General features: G+C 40.7%; 1 protein-coding gene across 1 annotated transcript; it reads right to left on the bottom strand.

Moving 5' to 3' along the window:
* Positions 1 to 217: 217 nt before the first annotated feature.
* LOC131226979 (protein STRUBBELIG-RECEPTOR FAMILY 2-like) lies at positions 218 to 11,260 on the bottom strand. The gene is made up of 17 exons (XM_058222668.1): positions 10,919 to 11,260; positions 6,862 to 7,006; positions 5,743 to 5,953; positions 5,568 to 5,639; positions 5,224 to 5,289; positions 5,061 to 5,132; positions 4,900 to 4,971; positions 4,667 to 4,738; positions 4,506 to 4,571; positions 4,342 to 4,407; positions 3,922 to 4,256; positions 3,363 to 3,613; positions 2,997 to 3,268; positions 2,767 to 2,905; positions 1,968 to 2,110; positions 1,681 to 1,837; positions 218 to 583 (listed from the first exon to the last, which is right to left on the bottom strand). Exons 1-17 carry the CDS (start codon positions 11,258 to 11,260, stop codon positions 425 to 427), a joined length of 2,640 nt encoding a protein of 879 aa, XP_058078651.1. The 3' UTR covers positions 218 to 424.
* Positions 11,261 to 19,127: the final 7,867 nt, after the last annotated feature.

Below are 19,127 nucleotides of genomic sequence, written 5' to 3'. Positions count from 1 at the left end.
GAAACCTGTTGCACTTGGAATGCTGTCCAAGGGGAGCAAATTCGATTTCAAGCCAAGTGACTCACATCATGCCTTGACTTTTATAAATCGATAAGTTTTTTTTTATTCTTAATTATTATTATTATTATTTTTGTTTAAATAGTTTTCCAAATTCCATATTTCATTTATTAGAAAATGCATGACCACTCGTACATCTCAATTGTCAACAAGAAACAAATGCAACAATTCGACAACTGCATAACGCAGACCAGAAATTCAAATTACAACCGATCTTTACAGATGTATAAAATTAAATAACATAATGATATCGACCGGGAATCCAAATTGGTCCCACTCCAAAGACGAACATCTACCAGACTCAGATCAGATGATGCTGCTGCAGCTGTGGCTATCTGAACTGCGCAAAGGAAGCCAGTCATGGTAGTCAAGATTCGAACTGGCTGCTTGGAGTCCTGAAAGGCGTGCCAGTTGAGTCCACCTCGACCATGTCTGCCCAACTCTGTCCGGTGCGGATTGTCCGTTGGATCAGAGAGGCCAGCAATTCCGCAATCTCAGAGATGGGGGGCCTTAGCTCTGGTTCTACCTGTTAAGAATAACCCCCACATGCATTAAAACATAGAAGAATACGGATCGACGTCTAATTATTTTAAGACTTCAGCCATGCCAAACAGGTCATTTGGCAACCGTAAATGAGCGGTGCTAGAAATCGAATCCTTGGGCAGAGAAAAGGCTTGCGTTTGGCAACCAGGAAAATGTAAGAAATGGATTCCAGCAAAAGGCCTTTTTTTTTCAATTCTTAGCCACAGGGTAGCTTGCAAATTCCGGGAGAGTGAATTCCCTCCCAGGTGTCATATTTTTGAATTCGTTATAGAGCTTTGATAAGCACACACGCGTGTGCAGTAAACCTCATGTACACACCACACGTGACAGCACGGCATGATAGGCCTGAAATCTAATCCATCAATCAGAAAAGCACCACTTCATTGATGAACTAGCCCCATAATCAGGTCGATCTACTGGTCAGGTGGGCCACAGTTTTGCAACAGCTCTGAACAACTTGGCTGAAGTTATCTAACCATCCACCTGTTCCCAATATTGAGACCCACATGCTAAGCGGACCATATTTATTTTTGGGAAAACATGTACAAGGTCGGACCAACCTCTGATGGATGGATTGGATCTTGCGCCTAAGCAACATGCTGGCACATGTACATGAACTAACTTGCATGCTCACAGGGAATGAATTCTAAGTACCCAAGACCTAGATTCTAAATTGGACAGAATTACATTCCTAGTTGCCAACCATGACCCCAGAATCAATTTCTCAGAGAATTTTGTAACTTTTAAATTCCAGGTTGGCAAAACAACCACTTGGGAAATTGGAGAACTTTATATGCTCGCCTAGAACTCAGAATTGGCGGACGGGTTTCCAACTTGGATTCAAGGCTTCTAACAACGAGCTAAACAGGACTAATGCGAATGGGTAAAAATTAAAGTGATTATTCTACAGAGACTCCTAACGTAATTCATGTGATTGCTCTCACATGAATTACAAGCATAGTGCAGAATTTGGATTATTTCTAATGAACAAATCAGCTCGTTTTGAAAAGAACAGCCGTTTCTTTCTTTCTTTCTTTTTGTTCTTTTTCATTTGCTATGCGGAACATAATTCAACCATACCTGAGTACACAGGGTAATGGCTTCAGCATACTGGGACAGTGCCAAGGCGGAGTGGCTGTCTCTAATGGCCGGATCGACCATCTCTTGCAAAGAACTGAAATTGTGCAGCCGTGTTGAAGCCCATTTAATTAGAGACTGCTTCTTTCTTGCCCTTGAACTATTGTAAAAAAGGGAACAAAAGAAACAATAAATTAAAACACCGTCAGCCAACAGAACTTCATTTACTAGATTCCATGTGACTGACTATCTGTGAAATACATATAGCATACAAGGGTGAGATGGCAAACCTGTCAAACGGTTTCAGCCCAGTAAGGAGCTCCAGCAGCAAAACTCCAAACCCATAGACATCACTCTTTGTATTATCGATTCCAGGCATCCCATATTCGGGAGCTTTGTAACCCGTGCCACCAGTACTAGGCAGTTCAGAAGCCTGTCATCGGGACAAGAAAACAATCAAGTTCGATTAAAGATGAATGTAGTTAGAGTTTTTCTCAGCCCACACGAATTTCTGCAAGTAACCACATGTGTCCACATGCTAATTGTTTGGGTCCTACTATTAGTGCATCAGGTGGGGCAACGTCTAACATGACCCAGCCCAAAGACTAGGCCTGCCCACTCATGGGATGGGTGCATTGAATGTCGACGAGGGCAATCTTTTTTTTTAAAAAGCTTCCATTGCTTTCACGTTCGCCCATCTGATCAGTGGACTGGCCTGATATATAGGCCAGGCCATCCACAATGGTGGGTCCGTTCGGCATGTGTGTATGGGCTTATAGCAAAGCTCATATATAGTCTGTGTTCGGGTGCACAAGTGAAACAATCAGTGAAGATTTGGTGATGTTCATTTCAAGTCCCAACTTAAAAGAAACAAATTTAAATTTGGAGACTAGTCCCTCAATACAAATTGTAAGCAAATTGAAATTTTTTTCTATCCATTTCGATGTACTAATAATTGCAATTCAGTTCGTTAGTGCATCCAAACACACTCATAGTATAACAACAGCATCTGCATTTATGGACAAGTTTGTGATTGCAAAAAGGATGTGGGATCCCTTGCTGTGGAACTAGAGAAACGCAAACAATTACCTTAACCTTAATGTAGGTGAGGGGCCTCAGAACAGCTAATCCACAGTCACAGATACGAGGCGTGAGCTCATCATTGAGCAAGACATTGGCAGCCTTTATGTTGCCATGTGCAATAGAAGGCGATAATAAGTGCAAATACCTGAACAAAGAACAGAGAGAAAATGGCTCAGTTACAGGCATACATACAAGGTCAAAAGGCATGGGACATGTTTATGTAAGCATATACTTACTCCAAAGCCCGGGCTACATCAAGCGCAATCCAGACACGAGCATTCCAGGACAGGTATCTACCATCATCTCGAGCAAAATGCAGGATGTCTTCGAGTGATACATTCCCAGCAAACTCATACACCAGAAAGTACTGCTGGTGCTCCATACAATAGCCGAAAAGGCTCGAGATGTTTGGATGCCTCAAAAGAGACATGTTCCTGACTAGCTCCAGAAATTCGACTTCTTCATGGAGAGACAGTGGCATCATATTGATTTTCTTCACAGCAAAAATCTGGGAAGCCGAAACCCACATGTATCTCAGACAGAAATCCATGTTTTGTAGTCATTTGAATTTTCTGGAGATGAAGTTAGATGAAATGTTATACCTCACCATCAGGGAATGTGGCTTTGTAGACGGAACCAAGAGAGCCCTCTCCAAGAAGGTTGTCTTCTGCGAAGCAGTTTGTAGCAGCTTGCAGGTCTGCAACAGTATAAAGCTTAGCAGTCATTAGTGCTCTTCTTCTCTTTGAAAGGCTTCTTATTCTAGAGAGTCCATCCGTTCTGCAATTACGAACGGAAGGTATAGGCCTTAAAATGTCCATAGAAACGGACCATTGCCCCGGGCTGTCTCTTGGTACTGCAAAATAAAAGCAAATCGCAGAAGGGGAAGAATAAGAATTGTTCAATACTTATTGATGGAACCATTCATCTTCTATATACTGATGCTCCATGAATTGTTTCAATAGTTTTAGACATTTTTCCTGACAGCCATGTACTGAAACATGATGAATTAGATGTATGTTTGATCTTCTGCAATGATTGCAACGCCCTTCACCTCATGATTCCTTTCATGGATGAAGGAAAATAAAATCTATAGAGTAAAGCCTATTCAGTAGAAATTAGTTTCTTATTTAGAAGATAAGAGTTCTGAGGGGAAAATGCTACCTCTGATTGGTGTACTGATCGGAAGATGATGTGAAGTGCGGTGGATAATCTTCAATCTCTTAAGCTTACGTTTATGTGAGATACGGATGTGGATTGAAACAAGGGCCGCAACACAGCTTACTACAAATACTGCTGCACCAACTATATAAGTTATTGTTCCAGGTCCCAGCCACTTGTGATTATGGATATCCGCTGTGAGAAAGGTATAGATCTTGAGGGCACTTGACTTGGTTGCTGGGGCATTACTTTCACTCAGACCAATTGACTTATTGTGGTGAGGGTTATAAGGGGAAGGAGAATGCACAACCCCAGTCACAAACACATTTCCCTCAATACTGTCAAGGAATAGAGAAATTAGTAGGCTGTGAAATCCATTGAAAACATTGTGTGTGTGTAAAAGAATATATGGGCAGTAGATACCTGAGAATTGGAATTGTTTCAAAATGCTTTGGAATAACACTGCTAAAGTGGTTGTTTTGGATGTTACTGACAAATAAAAGTAGTTGAATCAGAACTGGAATAAGATTACAAAAATAAAACATGTATAAAGACTTGCTAGGAACACACTTGAGTTTGAGACATACAGTTCAGACAGTGGGAGCTTATCCAGGAAGATAACCGATCCAGTGAATTGGTTGTTCTGTAAGTGACTGTTGGAGAAATTATAGAAGTATTAACAAAGGAGACGAATGCAGAACAATTACATTTATGATTAGAACAAGTATAGGTCTATTGTCATGCTTACAGAATGTTAAGATTGGTCAAATTACTGAATGAGACTGGCAAATCTCCACTGAAATTGTTGTAAGATAGATCCCTGAAAAGATATTTAAACAATGAAATTTGGGTCAAATTCAATGGATAAATTCTGATTCTAAGAAAAACAAGTACTCAAAATCGAGACCAAACAAATTACATATAGATATCTAAATTCTCATCTACTTTTCTACATATCAAAAGTATAGTTTCAAATCTTACAATTGTTTTAGATTTAGCAGATCTGTAAATATGTTTCCAATGGGCCCAGATAGGGAATTGTGGCTAAGATTCCTGCATTCAGATAAAATGTGATTCATGAAAATCTGTCCCATATTCATAAACCAAAACCTTTTTGAGTTCTTATTCAACAAGAAACTCACAGGGAGCAGAGATATTTCATAGAAGCCAAGGAGGATGGGATGTTCTGGCTGATTTGATTGAATGCCAAATTTCTGCATTGCAAAAGAAAAGAAAAGAAAAAGTCAAAAAACAGAAGACAATAACATGACTGAAGGAGGAAAAAACCAGTAAAAAGGCTCTTACATGTGGGTGGCATTGGGGGGTAAATTGAAAGGAATTTCACTGTGAATACTATTGAATCCAGCATCACTATACAAGGAAAACAGTTCAAAATAAATAAGTAGATAGCTAGATAGATAGACAGAGGTAGATAGATGGAGAGAGAGAGTTCCTGAATAATTCACGGTTTTCTTGATACACAAATTATTTGTGAACAATGTGCAAATTGTTCACTAATTATTCATTAGTCTTAAGAAACCCAAAAGAAAAATCTCTACTTCTGAAGTTCTCCCCGGAATTTCTGAATCTCAACTTGTAGAAATGCAACAAAGTTATTTACATGCATTTTCTATCTGAATCATACTTACAAATATTTCAGTGAGAGGAGGCTTGATAGCTGGAGACCCAATGTTCCGTTGATCCCTAGTCCATCAATCTTACTGCAAGAAGACAGAATGGCTTGAGACAGAATAAGCGGAAAAGAGGAGAGCGTGCAGTCCAAATGGCTCCTTGGATTGAAAAAGAAAGAAGTAGTTACAGTACATGGATTGAACAGAAGTTCCAGAGCATGATATTCCCTTCCAATCTTCCCCACAGGGGTCGCCACCAATGGATTTCCATCTAGTTAGCTGAGGTGGGAAGTTCAGGGCACTGTAAAGATCTTGTAGTGCTGTAACTGCAAAAGAGAGAGAGGGAATCAGCTGATGTGTTCTTGATTGTCTGGGGATTCTCTCCTCTGATATGGTTAATGAAGTTCAGGAGAAAGTCTACAAAAAGAATATACTTGCAGTCACACATGCCATCATACTTGGCATGCAAATTCAATGGGAAATAGGCCAAAGATTGAAGGTTTGTGATCTTCCTGTCCTCCGTGCCAGAACCATCAGATTAATAATCTGAATTGACAAACTATGGGCCCCACATGTTTGGAATCCTTGTTAAGGCTTAGTACCAAAAATCTTCCACCCTCAAACCATTCCTATTCTAAGCCACCCACGCAAGGTTTCAATGTGCGAGATTTTTGGGTGTGTCCCCCAACTAAGGTGAGGTCCACGATATCAACTATCTGGATCATGGAGCCATGGCATCACATGTACAACGTTATACATTTTTAACAAATTAGATTCACATCCTGTAATTACTTATCTGGTCATCAGATTCCCGGTTTGTCTCTAGTAACAAGTCTTGGTTCATTTCGGCTCACCACTGTTCATTTACATGGCTGGGGAATCCAGATTGTCCATCCAGTGAGTCCTATATTGATGGCACACAGTATCAAAACCACACCTAATGGATGATCCTAATCCTTTTGTTGATGCATTTTTTTTCCTTTTCAATGTAGGCCATTGACTTAAATTTTCACTAATTATAGATGCAATAGAGAGTTATGATTTCCCATTCGTGTGGTTTTCTACCCCAGGTCATTAATGGAAAGGCCTCCTAAATCGCTGCTCTCCATTTACAAACATAAAGACACATTGGTCAGTGGAAAGAAATCAATACTGATCGCAATGAGCTGACATTTTTCTATCCAAAGCGTATATCTAAGTCATTCTACCATATCGACAATGAGAGAGAGAGAGAGAGAGAGAGAGAGAGAGAGAGAGAGAGAGAGAGAGAGAGAGAGAGAGAGAGAGAGAGAGAGAGAGAGAGAGAGAGAACCATCAAGCGGATCTGTAGTTGCTGAGGTTGCAGAAAACAGTAATGCAGAATAGAGAAATGCGAGGAGACATCGCATCAGAAGCAGCTTTGCCATTTCTGCGAAAAGCTGAGGAACAGAATGCTTGGAAAAGATCTCTGTAATTGCCTAAAAACAGAAACAAACGATTGATGTAATAGTAATCCCAACTGGACAGATACTCCCAAAAAATCCAGATCAAGAAAAAAAAAATACAGAGATATGAGGAAATCAAAGCAACCATAAAGAAACCGGAATTAACAAAGAAGAGAGACAGATTGGAAAACCATAACAGAGAAATTTACAGTCAACAGCACAAATCATCTACTAATCCATAGGCAAAAAAAAAAAAAAAAAAACTTGCTTTGCTAGCTGCTTCTGCGATTTCCTTTTCAAGAACAGTAACTCATTCCATGCTGGGAATTGCTTGAATAAACCAGAACTGTTTTTTATTTAAAGGCAACCAGAACTGCTTATAAAAGAGTTAAAAAGGAAGCTTCAATGGATCTCACTGAGAAAATCTCCAAAACGGGAAATCAGAAAACAGAGATTACAGAGGTCCGATTCATTGATGCTCAAGATATACTGATTCTACACAGTCGAGAATCAAGTGACAGAAAACCTTTCAAGAACTGTGATTCGATCATTTGAATCCGTTAATCTCTCAAAGAATTCAAAGATCATCCACAAGAATCACCAAAAGAATATCGAATTCGATCGAAAAACATCGAAAATCTTCAAAAAGTGAAGTTCTTAAGCCAGAATTTTGGGTTGAAAAAAAAAAGAAAACAGATGAGTTTATCTGCGGGGATCTGAACATCACAAGAACAAGTAAGATTCAAGAAACTGCATTCAATCTAACAGTATTTAAGTTCGAAATTGTCTGAAGAAATCCAAGATTATCCATGGAAGATCATCATAATTGGCTCGAAATGTGTTGGATAGACCTCAAAATCTTCGAAATCCGTCAACAAGCGTGAAATTCAGACGAAAGAAAAGAAATGAGGAGAGAATTAGAAAAGAAGGCATTGCAGAGATCAGATCATCAGCTGAAATCAGAGAATTATATTCAAGAACTGCAATTCGATGACTATCCATTGAAAATCATTAAAGTAGATTGAAATAATCGAAAAAAAAAAAATAATAAGATGAGAGAATCGAAGATAGGAGATTTCTAATCATGAAGAAGCTGAAAGAAGAAGAAGAAATAGGGATGGATATCGACTTTTGAGAAGCTCTTACAGATTCCAGAATTCTGAGAGAGAGCGAGAGAGCCAGAGAGAGAGAGAGAGAGAGAGAGAGAGAGAGAGAGAGAGAGTTTGGATTTCGTAGAGAGAGAGAAAGAGAGAGAGTTTGGATTTATAGAGGCCTCAGGGCGGGAAACTGTCCTGACAGCATTCTTGGACGCGAACTGCGTGCAACTCCCATCATGTCCCATGTAACCCAAGGAAACGGATTGGCTACTCCCCCTGCCACCAGCCAATGGCTGGTGATCGGTGCTCTGTGGGCCCCACCATGATGTATATGTTTCATCCATGCTGTCCATCCATTTTTCTAGATCATTTTATGGTATTAAACAAAAAATGAGGTATATCCCAAGCTCAGGTGAACCACATTACAGGAAACACTGTTGAATGAGCTTCAACCATTAAAAACCTTTTGCGAGCCATAAAAGTTTTAGATCAAGCTGATTTTTGTTTGTTCCCTTCATCTAGGCCTATATGACCTAATCAACAAATTGGATGCCAAATAAACAGTTTATTGGGCCTTATGAGTATTTTAATGGTGGATATCCAATCACTATTGTTTTCATATGGTGTGGTCCACCAGAGATTTATATACCTCTCATTTTTGGGATCGAACTTAAAATGATCTTTAAAAAATGGATTAACGGAATGGATGAAACACATACATCATGGTGGGGCCCACAGAGCACCAATGGTCCTGATTGCCGAACAATGGGCCGCATGGCCAGAAATGGGCACGCTTTTAGAAACTGGTATACTCTGCAAACTGATAATGTTACAAAATCAATACGCTCGATCGCTTGACTTGGCCCTTATATATATATATATATATATATATATATATATATATATATATATATATATATATATATATATATATATATATATATATATATCCTAAATTCTTACCCAATTACCCTAACTATTTACAGCAATCCAGGCCGTCCAAATCGTGGGTCCTTTTGTTGATGGGGCAAAGTCTCAAAAATCTATGACAAAAGCCCTTTCTAAAAACTCAAGGCCGTTCAAGTTACCTGCCAAAGCTCTTCCTATGGAGTAGATGGAGCAGAATAAAAAAATCAAGGCCGTCCAAATCGTGGGTCCGAAACTGGCCCAAACTCGGCCCGAACTCGCCTGACTACTGACTGGGCTGGGTTCGGGCTGGACATGTTGGCCCGGTGATCGGGTTGGGCCGGGTTCGAGCTGGTTTAGCTAGTGGCCGGGCTGGGTTGAGCCCAGTTCTACTCGGTTCGGCCGATGTACACCCCTAGGAGTAGCCAATCCGTTTCCACATGTAGCTACTTAAGAAGATGAGCGGATGCACGTGGCGTGGTAACTGTGTAACCCAGAGTTATGTGGCATCACCATGATCTCTGTATGCAATCCACTCCGTTCATCCGTTTCATCAACCTATTTTAACATGCAGGCAAAGCAATGACTCAGAAACAAAAATCAAGTGGACCACACCATTGAAACCTTATTAGGGTCAACGGTGTGGATTTAAGGCATATACATCACTGTGCGCTCCACAGTCAGGGATCCCACCCACCTCGGTGGATCCGGGGTCTCACTCAATCCGTTTCCTATATAGGAAACGGATTGGCTACTGGTGGTCGGTCCTTTGGGCCCCACTATGATGTATGTGTTTTATCCATTCCGTTCATCCATTTTGACAGATTATTTTAGAGTTTTGTACCGAAAATTAGAGGGATATAAACCTCAAGTAGACCACACCATAGGAAAACAATGGTGATTGGATATCCACCATTAAAATCCTTCTAAGGCCCACTGTACTGTTTATTTGACATCCAAACTATTGATTAGGTCATACAGGACTAAATGAAGGGAAAAATCAAAGATCAGCTTGATCCAAAACTTTTATGGCCTCCAAAGGTTTTTAATGGTCCACGCTCATTCAACACTTTTTCCTGTAATGTGGTCCAGTTGAGATTGAGATATACTCATTTTTGGTCTTATGCCATAAAATTTTCTGGAAAAATTGATGGACCGCATGGATGAAACACTTACATCATAGTGGGGCCCACAGGGCATCGACCATCAGCCATTGGCTGGTGGCAGGGGGAGTAGCCAATAAGTTTTCCTTATAAACGGGCTAATAGCATCATAGTAAGCCCCAGGAAGGTTTGAGTGGTGGGCCTCCTCATCCCACTGTTCCCGTTATTAGCTGTCGCAAATGGACGGAGTGGATCTGTGTATGTCACGCGCATGTCATGGTGGGCCGGCGAGCTTTTTGTTATATGAGCTCCCTACAACTGCTGTTGAAGAAATTCATTGTCCATATCCGTTGGGACGGTTATTTTCTATAGCAATATATGATTTCTAACTCCCCTCTTCAAGCGCTAAATACAAACGCACCATACGTGCCAACTTGGCACATGCATGTGGTATCTGGAACGTTCAAATGGTCGTTCAAAAGATGATAATTTCTTAACCAAAAAAATATTGAATGTTTATTAATTACTCAGGTAGAAATGAGCTTATAACAACATGCATCTGTCCCCTGTTTGATAAGTAATCCAGACCGATTGTTAGGATGGCATATGTCCATTACGAGAACTGTCTGATGAACGTCCGAGATCCCACAAAAATGAACTAAATACGTTCCGTTCGTAGACTAACAAAAAAAGATGTAAGCTTGTCATCTCTTCTCAGGAGCTGACCAACCTCAATGAACTTAGAGTTGGTCAGCCCCTGAACCTCTTCAAAGATGTCTAAGACCCCGCTTGTTTGGTTGACCTCTTCAAAGATGTCTAAGTTCAAAGTTACACATTACCTCTGATACAGTCGTGAAAGACATGCCTAGGTTGTCATAGGGACGAGCAGGTCGCATTTGTTTTGTTGTCGCACTCCCACCATGAGTACTATCGGAATTAGTTCCATGGGTGTGAGTGTTTTGGAACAGTCTATTTTTCCTTGATTGACTTTCAGTTGAATGACCATAATTTCTAGCTGATTCCCCGAGATTTTCTTCGGAGAGGTCCACAGTAACGTCAGCATCATCATCCAGTTTTGTCCATGATTCGTTCAAATCTCTATGAACACAAGACGAAGACGTGGCCAGGTTCTTACTTCCTTGAGCATAACGTCCCATAGCCTGGTCAGAACCTACAATCATTGCTAAATCATCCATCCGTTCAATTCGCTTGCCACACAACCTTTTGCTCTTGAATGAGACTACGAACAATGAAGGGAGTTTGGCAATTAGATTGGACACGTTGTTATTAAAAGAAAAATCTGAAAGGTGTATTATTTGACCTTAAATGTTCTTAAACCATAGTTGGAGGGATCCTTACCTTTAGATACTCCTCCTAAACTTCATCTAGTGTCGTGACGAGCATGCGCTCATTGTCTTAACCAAAGCTGCTCGCAGCCAGCATGTCCTTTACATCGTTGTACTCTCTCTTGTAATACCTCAATCTGTTTTGGACATTTTACTAGTTGACGATGATTTGAGTACGTTTATACACCCCGTCGGCAACCGCTTGATAGGCTTATCTTTTGAAGCCATTATCAGCCTTTCGGCCTAACGTAATTTGGTCAATCAAGGTGTCAAATAATACTTGATCCATAGTTCTGGTCCATTTGATTTTGGCGGCGTGAGCGGAAGGATCTGCAAGGGATTTGATGGACTTCTCACGTGGAGAACAACGTATTAGTAGGACCGGGGTTCTCACCGGTGATTGCGTCGGAGTCGGTGTAGAACCTCCTCAAATGTCCGACATCTCACCTATGTATACATGGGAAGGCAGTTACAAAATAAAACTATGCGAGTTATGTATCATTCAATCAGCAAATATGTTAATGAGAATGAAATAAACGCTAATTAATGTTTCATGATAAATTATCAAACCTGAATATAAATACCAAATAGTAACATATATAACTTATACAAAAATCGGAGTATCTATTATGTCTATGTTAAGAGTCAAAGTACTTAAGAACTTGAGTAGGCCTATCGTATCTTACTATTGTTTTGGGCGTCTGCCCACATGTGCTCTGCAATCCGGTCACCAGTTCTGATCCACTCATCTTTCTCTTGTTAAGTGACTTGAACTAGCCATTGCCTTTCATCAACTGTTTATACCCCATTTGGGGTAGGATTAGTCTTAACATCACCCACAAGTATACCAACATGCAAATCTTGGTCCGATCCATTTTCTCTTCGTATGAAATTATGTAGCACGCAACAAGTGACAACAATTTTGACTTGTGTATCAAATGGATATTTAACAGCCGTCTTCAAAACTGAAAATTCACCCTTCATCATACCGAAACATCGCTCAATTGCGTTTCGGAATTGTGCATGTCGATAGTTGAATAATTCTTTCATATTCATGGGGGCTTTCCCAGTACGATACTCTTGCAGATGGTATTGAACTCCACGATAAGGGGCCATGAAGCCTTGTGAATGAGCGTAACTTGCGCGGACAACGAAGTATTTTCCTACATAATTGCATGAATTATTCTTTCAGTTTTTCAGCAACACGATTTTCCGTAGCAAATGATGAGCGAATGATAGTGAAGATTGATTACCAGGAGGCACAATTAGAGGATCATCATTTTGCGTCAGGGCGTTATGTAGGACCCTTGCATCTGAATCTGAACCTTCTCATCTGGCTAACATGTATAATATTGACATATCAAATGAACAAACAACAAGTACATTCTGAGACAAGATACCCTTTCGGTTGCGAAAGCTTGCATATTGTGATGCTGGTGTATGTGCAGGAATATGTGTCCCGTCAATTACACCTACACAATCGTATAGTGGGGGAGTTTTCAAGCTCATAAGATTAATATGAATGATGCAAAATTTAACTTTTAGCTTCACGAAGGAACCGTTGCTCGATAATGGTACATGGAAGTAAGTGGCCCAATGTGCATTTGATTGAATCTCATTCGGGGTTTCTGTGCTGGCTTGCTTAATATAATCAGGGTATAGGGAGACTACTGAATTGTTGAGGGTCAAATATTGCATATTAGACCCCAGTTATCACATGATTTTATGAACATGATAATGTTTAACGTTCTATTTTAATCGTGTTTATGTTGCAAGGTGAATTTAGGAGCTTGAACTAAAAATGGGTACTAAAGGCATGGATTTGATGCTCACAAATCACCAAGGCAAGGGACGGATCTTAGGGGACCGAGATCAAAGAATTTACATGCCAAAGATCCGAGAAAATCAAGAGATCGACGATCAAGAGGCTTGAAAGTCTTCTTGAATACAAGATCACAGGGTCCCACCATCTGTTTGTCTCGAAACTTTATATCTAGCTTGAGGACCATAAATTAACTATACACATTGAATTTCAGCCCTTGTATCCTTGTATAAGTGGCTCAACGGATAGATCAACCACTAAAACACTAATTTCGGGCCCACCTGATATCTTGGACGTGGAGAGGCAAAGGGGGGAGAGAGAGAGAGAGAGTGAGACGTGGAGACAGCCAGGCTTTCTTCCTTCTTCCTTCTTCTTTTGTTTTTCTTTCCTTTTGATGTTATTTTTCTGAGAATTTAGATCATCATGTCTATGATGAGCTAAACCTCTTAGCTAGGGCTAAGAGGTGAAGCTTGTAGCGTGATGAGATATTTGCTTTGTTTTGATTCATGCTTTATTGAACTCTCTTGGATTCTAGTTTGATTATGAAGGAATATTTTTAGTTTTTAATGGTTTCTTATGACTCGAATTACAATAGATCTGCGATAGCTTGAGATATCTTCTTTCCATGTATTGAGATTGTGAAATTAGGCAATTCCGTTATTCACCATCGCCTCATGGGCATGGTTGGGTGATGAAATCTTCCTAATCTTCTTAATTTTCTTATGATTGGTTGTGAGTTTGGTAAATTGCTGTTGTTTGCCTTGTCTCCTGGGCATGGTTTGGTGATGGAATCATTTTCAAATCTTCACTACTCTCATTATTTGATGATTAGATCTATGAGAAGTTTAGAGATCTGAAAAATCTCTTCTTACCAACTGAATAAGATAGGACTCTGTTCCCAGTTGTGTTGTTGAATCATGCAAGGTAGCTTCCCAATTTCTACAAGTGGATCCTTGGCACCCTAGTTTCCCACCTTTGAATCTTACAAGTTTTAGTTTAATAATTCACCATTATTCTTCTACATTCTTCTGATTTAGATTACATCTTCTTCTAGTTCTAGTTCTAGTTACTTTTAGAATACGTACAAAGTTCAGTCCCTGTGGATTCGACCTTGGTCTTACCGAGATTATTGCTACATCACGACCCCATACTTGGGGTGGTGAACAGTAATCGTCGAGTCCTCAATGTTTTGTAGGATTTTGATATAACTTCCTAATTTGGTAATCTCTTTCTGATCTCTCTATTTTTTCTATTTTTAGGATTAGGGTTTTATTTTCTATTTTTAGAAAATTTCTAATTCTAGGATCTCTTTTATTTTTAGAAACTAACTTACTTTCTAATTTATGTTTAGAACTTTCCTAATTTGTTTTTAGAAACTTTCTATTTTTCTTTTTTAGAAAATTTTTCCTTTTTAGAAACTAGTTTACTTTCTATTTTAAGAACTTTCTAATTTTAGAAACTGACTTTTTTTTTTTTTTTTGGTTTTTGTTTTTGTTTTGCAGGACCTAACTTAGGAACTTCCAATTTGGTAACTTCTTTTCAACTCTTCTCTAGATTTCTATTATTTGCTTCCTTTTTAGGTTTAGGTTAGAATATGAGATTGAGGGCTGTGAGTGATTCATGCCCAAGTGGGTCCGTGATAACACTCGACGTCTCTTAACTGAAGGAGGATTAGTTGATGGGTTGACTATCCATCGCAAGACTAGACACTGCTCGAGATCCCCAGAGTTAATTGAGGTTATGGCCGCAAATCAACTGGCCAATCAACCAGAAGGACTACCTCCACCTAGAGTTGGGGAAGTCCAGGATGAGAATGAGGTACATCAAGCACCCCTGTCTCGTACTTTACAAGATTATTTACAACCAGTGGGGGCGAGCACGCCCTCATGCATGGTTTTTCTAGAAAATATGGGACATATGGACATTAAGCTAGGGGTGATCCAACTCCTTCCAAAATTTCATGGGCTTGAATATGAAAATCTGTATCTACACTTGAAAGAGTTTGATGAAATCATAGCCACTTTATACTTTCCTAACATGTCTGATGACACGGTTAGGCTGAAACTCTTTCCTTTTTCTCTGGAAGAGAAGGCTAAGACTTGGTTGCATTCACTACGTCCTCGATCTATTGGCACATGGAATGACATGATAAGGGAGTTTATAAAGAAAATTTTTCCACATCATAAAACGAACACCCTTAGAAAGTCAATCATGAACTTCGCCCAAAAGGAGGAAGAAACATTCTTCCAATGTTGGGAGAGCGGTTCAAGGATCTTGTTAATTCATGCCCACAACACTGCACGATTTTGAAACGTGGCGCATTACACTTTTTATATGATGGTCTGATATCTTTCATGCGCCAATTGGTCGAGACAATGTGCAATGAGGAATTTATGAATAAAAATGTCGATGATGTGTGGGATTACTTGGATAGACTTGCTGAAAACGCACAATCATGGGGCACACACCCAAAATCAAGTACCACTTCTAGGACCACTCAATCAAAGGAAAGGGGTGGAGTATACCTTTTAAAAGAGGATGATGATATCAATGCTAAAGTGGCTAATCTCATAAGGAAATTCAAGATCATCGAATCAAAGAAGGATAAGGGTAAGGAAATTGTTTGTGGTATTTGTGCTTGCAACACTCATACAACTGAAAATTGCTGAACAATATCTGCTTTTCAAGAAGTACTGAATGAGCAATCTAATGCCATAAGTAATTACCAAAGACCTTTCAATGGGCTCACCTTTAATACGTACAATCTTAGTTGGAGAAATCATCCAAACTTCAGTTTGAGGAATGGACAAACTGCCACCCTTCAAGGTTTCTTCAATCAAATTCCAAATCAAGGGAAACCTCAAGAGGATTCGGTTCTAAAATACATTTAAGACAAAGAGCTACTTAATCAGAATATGGCACAAGCAATCCAAGAAATCGGATCAGCGATTGGAATGCTTGCATCGTCTGTCCAAAGGATGGAGTCACAATTAGCAATTGGGGGAAAGGGGATGCTTCCTGCTCAACCTCTCCCCAATCCTAAACCGCAATATGAGATAAGTGATCCAAGCTCTTCAAATTAGATGGGGCAAGCTAAATCTATCACCACTCTTAGGAGTGGGAAGACCATTGTCAAAACCATTTCGGTTAGGGCTGAAAAGCCTGAGGACCCGGAAGAGGACAACGATGGTAGACTTAGCACTGCTCCACAAGAATTAGAACTGGAACTTATGGGCAAGCTGATTGCCCCATTTCCTTAACAATTGGTTGCACCAAAACCTCTCTCTAACTCTCAAGACATTCTAGAGGTGTTGAAACAAGTGAAAGTCAATATTCCTCTACTGGATGCAGTTAAATAAATACCTTCATATGCCAAATTTCTGAAAGATTTGTGTATGACCAAATGACAGCTAAATATCCAAAAGAAAATCTTTTTAACTTAAAAAGTGAGTGTCATCCTAAAACAAGATGTGCCACAGAAATTCAAAGATCCCGGTAGCCCAACTATCGTTTGCGTAATTGGGAATTATCGCATTGAGCATGCACTTCTTGACTTAGGAGCAAGTGTAAATCTGATTCCCTACTAGGTCTACAAATAGTTAAGGTTGGGTGAATTAAAACCCACCCTAACCACACTACAACTTGCTGATCGCTCAGTTCGTGTACCGAGAGGGGTAATTGAGGATGTGTTGGTCTAGGTTGATAGATTTTACTACCTGGTAGATTTTATCATACTAGATACACAACCCATCAGTAACATGAGCACTCAAATCCCCATCATTCTTGGTCGCCCATTCCTCGCCACTTCAAATACAATCATTAATTGCAGGAATGGAGTCATGAGTATGTCTTTTGGGAATATGACATTGGAGTTACACATCTTTTTCAATATGTGTAATACCCCGCACCTCTGGTACACGGGTGTTACCACTTAAACCGACATTAATGGAAATCTAGAGTCAATTAACCAAACAACTTATCCTCAACGTGTGCAAGATGGGGTTTCCAGTCATCGTTAAAGCCACCCATCAAAGGCCCTAGGAGCCGAATTGCACTCTACATTGGTCAATAAGGTAACCTCGATCAAGCAATTTAAGTCAGAATAGTTTCTAAATCGACTAGTTGTAGCAATACTCTAAAGATCAATCTTCGAAGGCTAGTGGATAGCCAACCAAGCACCACTGTGTCTTAAATCCATAATTAGCTGTTGAAATTAAGTATCGAACCAATCCAGCCATCAGATCAACATATATTAGGCCAGATAGCGCCTGGGACGTGTGATACGGCCCACCTGGGCCTCATTCCCACCCCAAACTAGGCTAGGACCCTTAAGTGGAGCCCCCAAGCCGATCGGATGGAGTGGATATGTCACAAACATTATAATGGACCCCACACGGAGCGCATGTGCACCCCGTGCACCCATACATGACGTGCACTGGACGATCTAGTTCGGTCAAATTGGCTTTGACCGAACCAAAACGCAAAAATCGGATATCCTTCCCACCAGAACGCTGTTTTGAAAACTGATAGATTATAGCCCCTAAGTGGCCCACCCTAGGTACTTTCGGGATGATCGGAACTGTTCATCAAAACCGTGGGGCCCGTTCGACCAAAACTCTATAGGGTTTCGGGCTCATGCACAGAAATGAGAAAGTTGGGACGGAACCGTTCGAAAATCTGCGTGTGGCTAGGATTTGGGATGAGGGGCTGATCTGTGGCCGCACGGGTGGCCCACGATTGTTATGATCAAGCCATCCCAGCCATCCATCTTCCAACTAGATCTGCGCCCTCCCACTTCCGGAAATAGCCGAGCAACGGCCTGCATAAGAAAAGTGAAAAGTAGAATTTTCCTTTTGGGAAATGGGCACTGGCATGCCTCTGACCGTCCCTTGGGCCACGTGGAGCCATCCAAGCCCTCACTTTAAGTCGGTACGAGGGAATGAAGAAAATGCTCAATCTCATGAGAAATCAGGAAATCTCGTGAGTAAGATTGAAACTCACGTTTGCGGTCTCAAAAGTGGGCCCCACACTGATCAGACGCCCCATTTGGTCCGTTCAAACAGACCAGATCACATTGAAATACCTAGGGAGTCTTTTGCCATTAACAGTCACTCCATCTTCCCTGTTAAATTGTCTGACCCGCGATCACGAGATGAGCTCCACTAGAGCTAAAATTGTGCTTTTCTGGTGGGACAGGGCATCAACAATCCATCCCTAGGATCAGATGGGCCCTATGCATGGCCGTTTCTCAATCACGACCGTTGCAAAGGTAGTTTTTCTTCCAGTCATTGATAGCCTTTCTCTCTCGTCTATAAAAGGGCACCGTTGCCCTTAGGATTCACACCAGAGAGAGGAGAAAAGAGAGAGAGGAGTAAAAGAGAGAGAACGAGTCTCGGCCGGGTGGACGCAATGCGCACTACACCAACTCGGCTTGCACAAAAATGGACCGAGTTGGGTCAGTGCAGGCCTGCAGCTCCACAACCAGTGAGGTCTGGTGCGTGAACTCTATTCCAAGTTCGAGTCAAGCTCGAGTGAGTCAGGTAACTCCTTCCCCTCCATCTTCTTAAAGCTCCAATCTAAGCTGAAACCAAGCTCGATCAGGCCATGTAAACGGACCGAAATCAGGCCGAAAATGAGGCAGAAATCTAGCTTCTGTTTAGGCTCTGAAGTAAGCTGAAAACAGCCTGCGAATGGGCTTTGATTTGGACTGGAATCACGCCTCAAACAGGCCCTGATTTGAGTCAGAATACAGGCCTTGCATTGGCTGTAACATGGGCCGAAATTGGCCTTTCAACCAGCCTACAGCTGGGCTCAAACCAGCTCCTTGATGGGCCACGAAAACTATAGAATCCGGCCTCAGCTAGGCTGGAAAGTACATAG

Source organism: Magnolia sinica, chromosome 15 (genome assembly GCF_029962835.1).
Source record: "Magnolia sinica isolate HGM2019 chromosome 15, MsV1, whole genome shotgun sequence".
Classification (NCBI taxonomy): Eukaryota; Viridiplantae; Streptophyta; class Magnoliopsida; order Magnoliales; family Magnoliaceae; genus Magnolia; species Magnolia sinica.
Note: the sequence above shows the minus strand (reverse complement) of the source record. Positions and strands in the feature narration are given on the sequence as shown.

Excerpts from the sequence above, each read along its gene's own strand:
- LOC131226979 (XM_058222668.1), bottom strand. The coding sequence starts at position 11,260 with ATGATTGTAGGTTCTGACCAGGCTATGGGACGTTATGCTCAAGGAAGT. Across the intron at positions 5,133-5,223 it reads CCCCCCAATGCCACCCACAT|AAATTTGGCATTCAATCAAA; the intron begins GTAAGAGCCTTT and ends TTTGCAATGCAG. Across the intron at positions 4,972-5,060 it reads ATGAAATATCTCTGCTCCCT|GAATCTTAGCCACAATTCCC; the intron begins GTGAGTTTCTTG and ends ATCTGAATGCAG.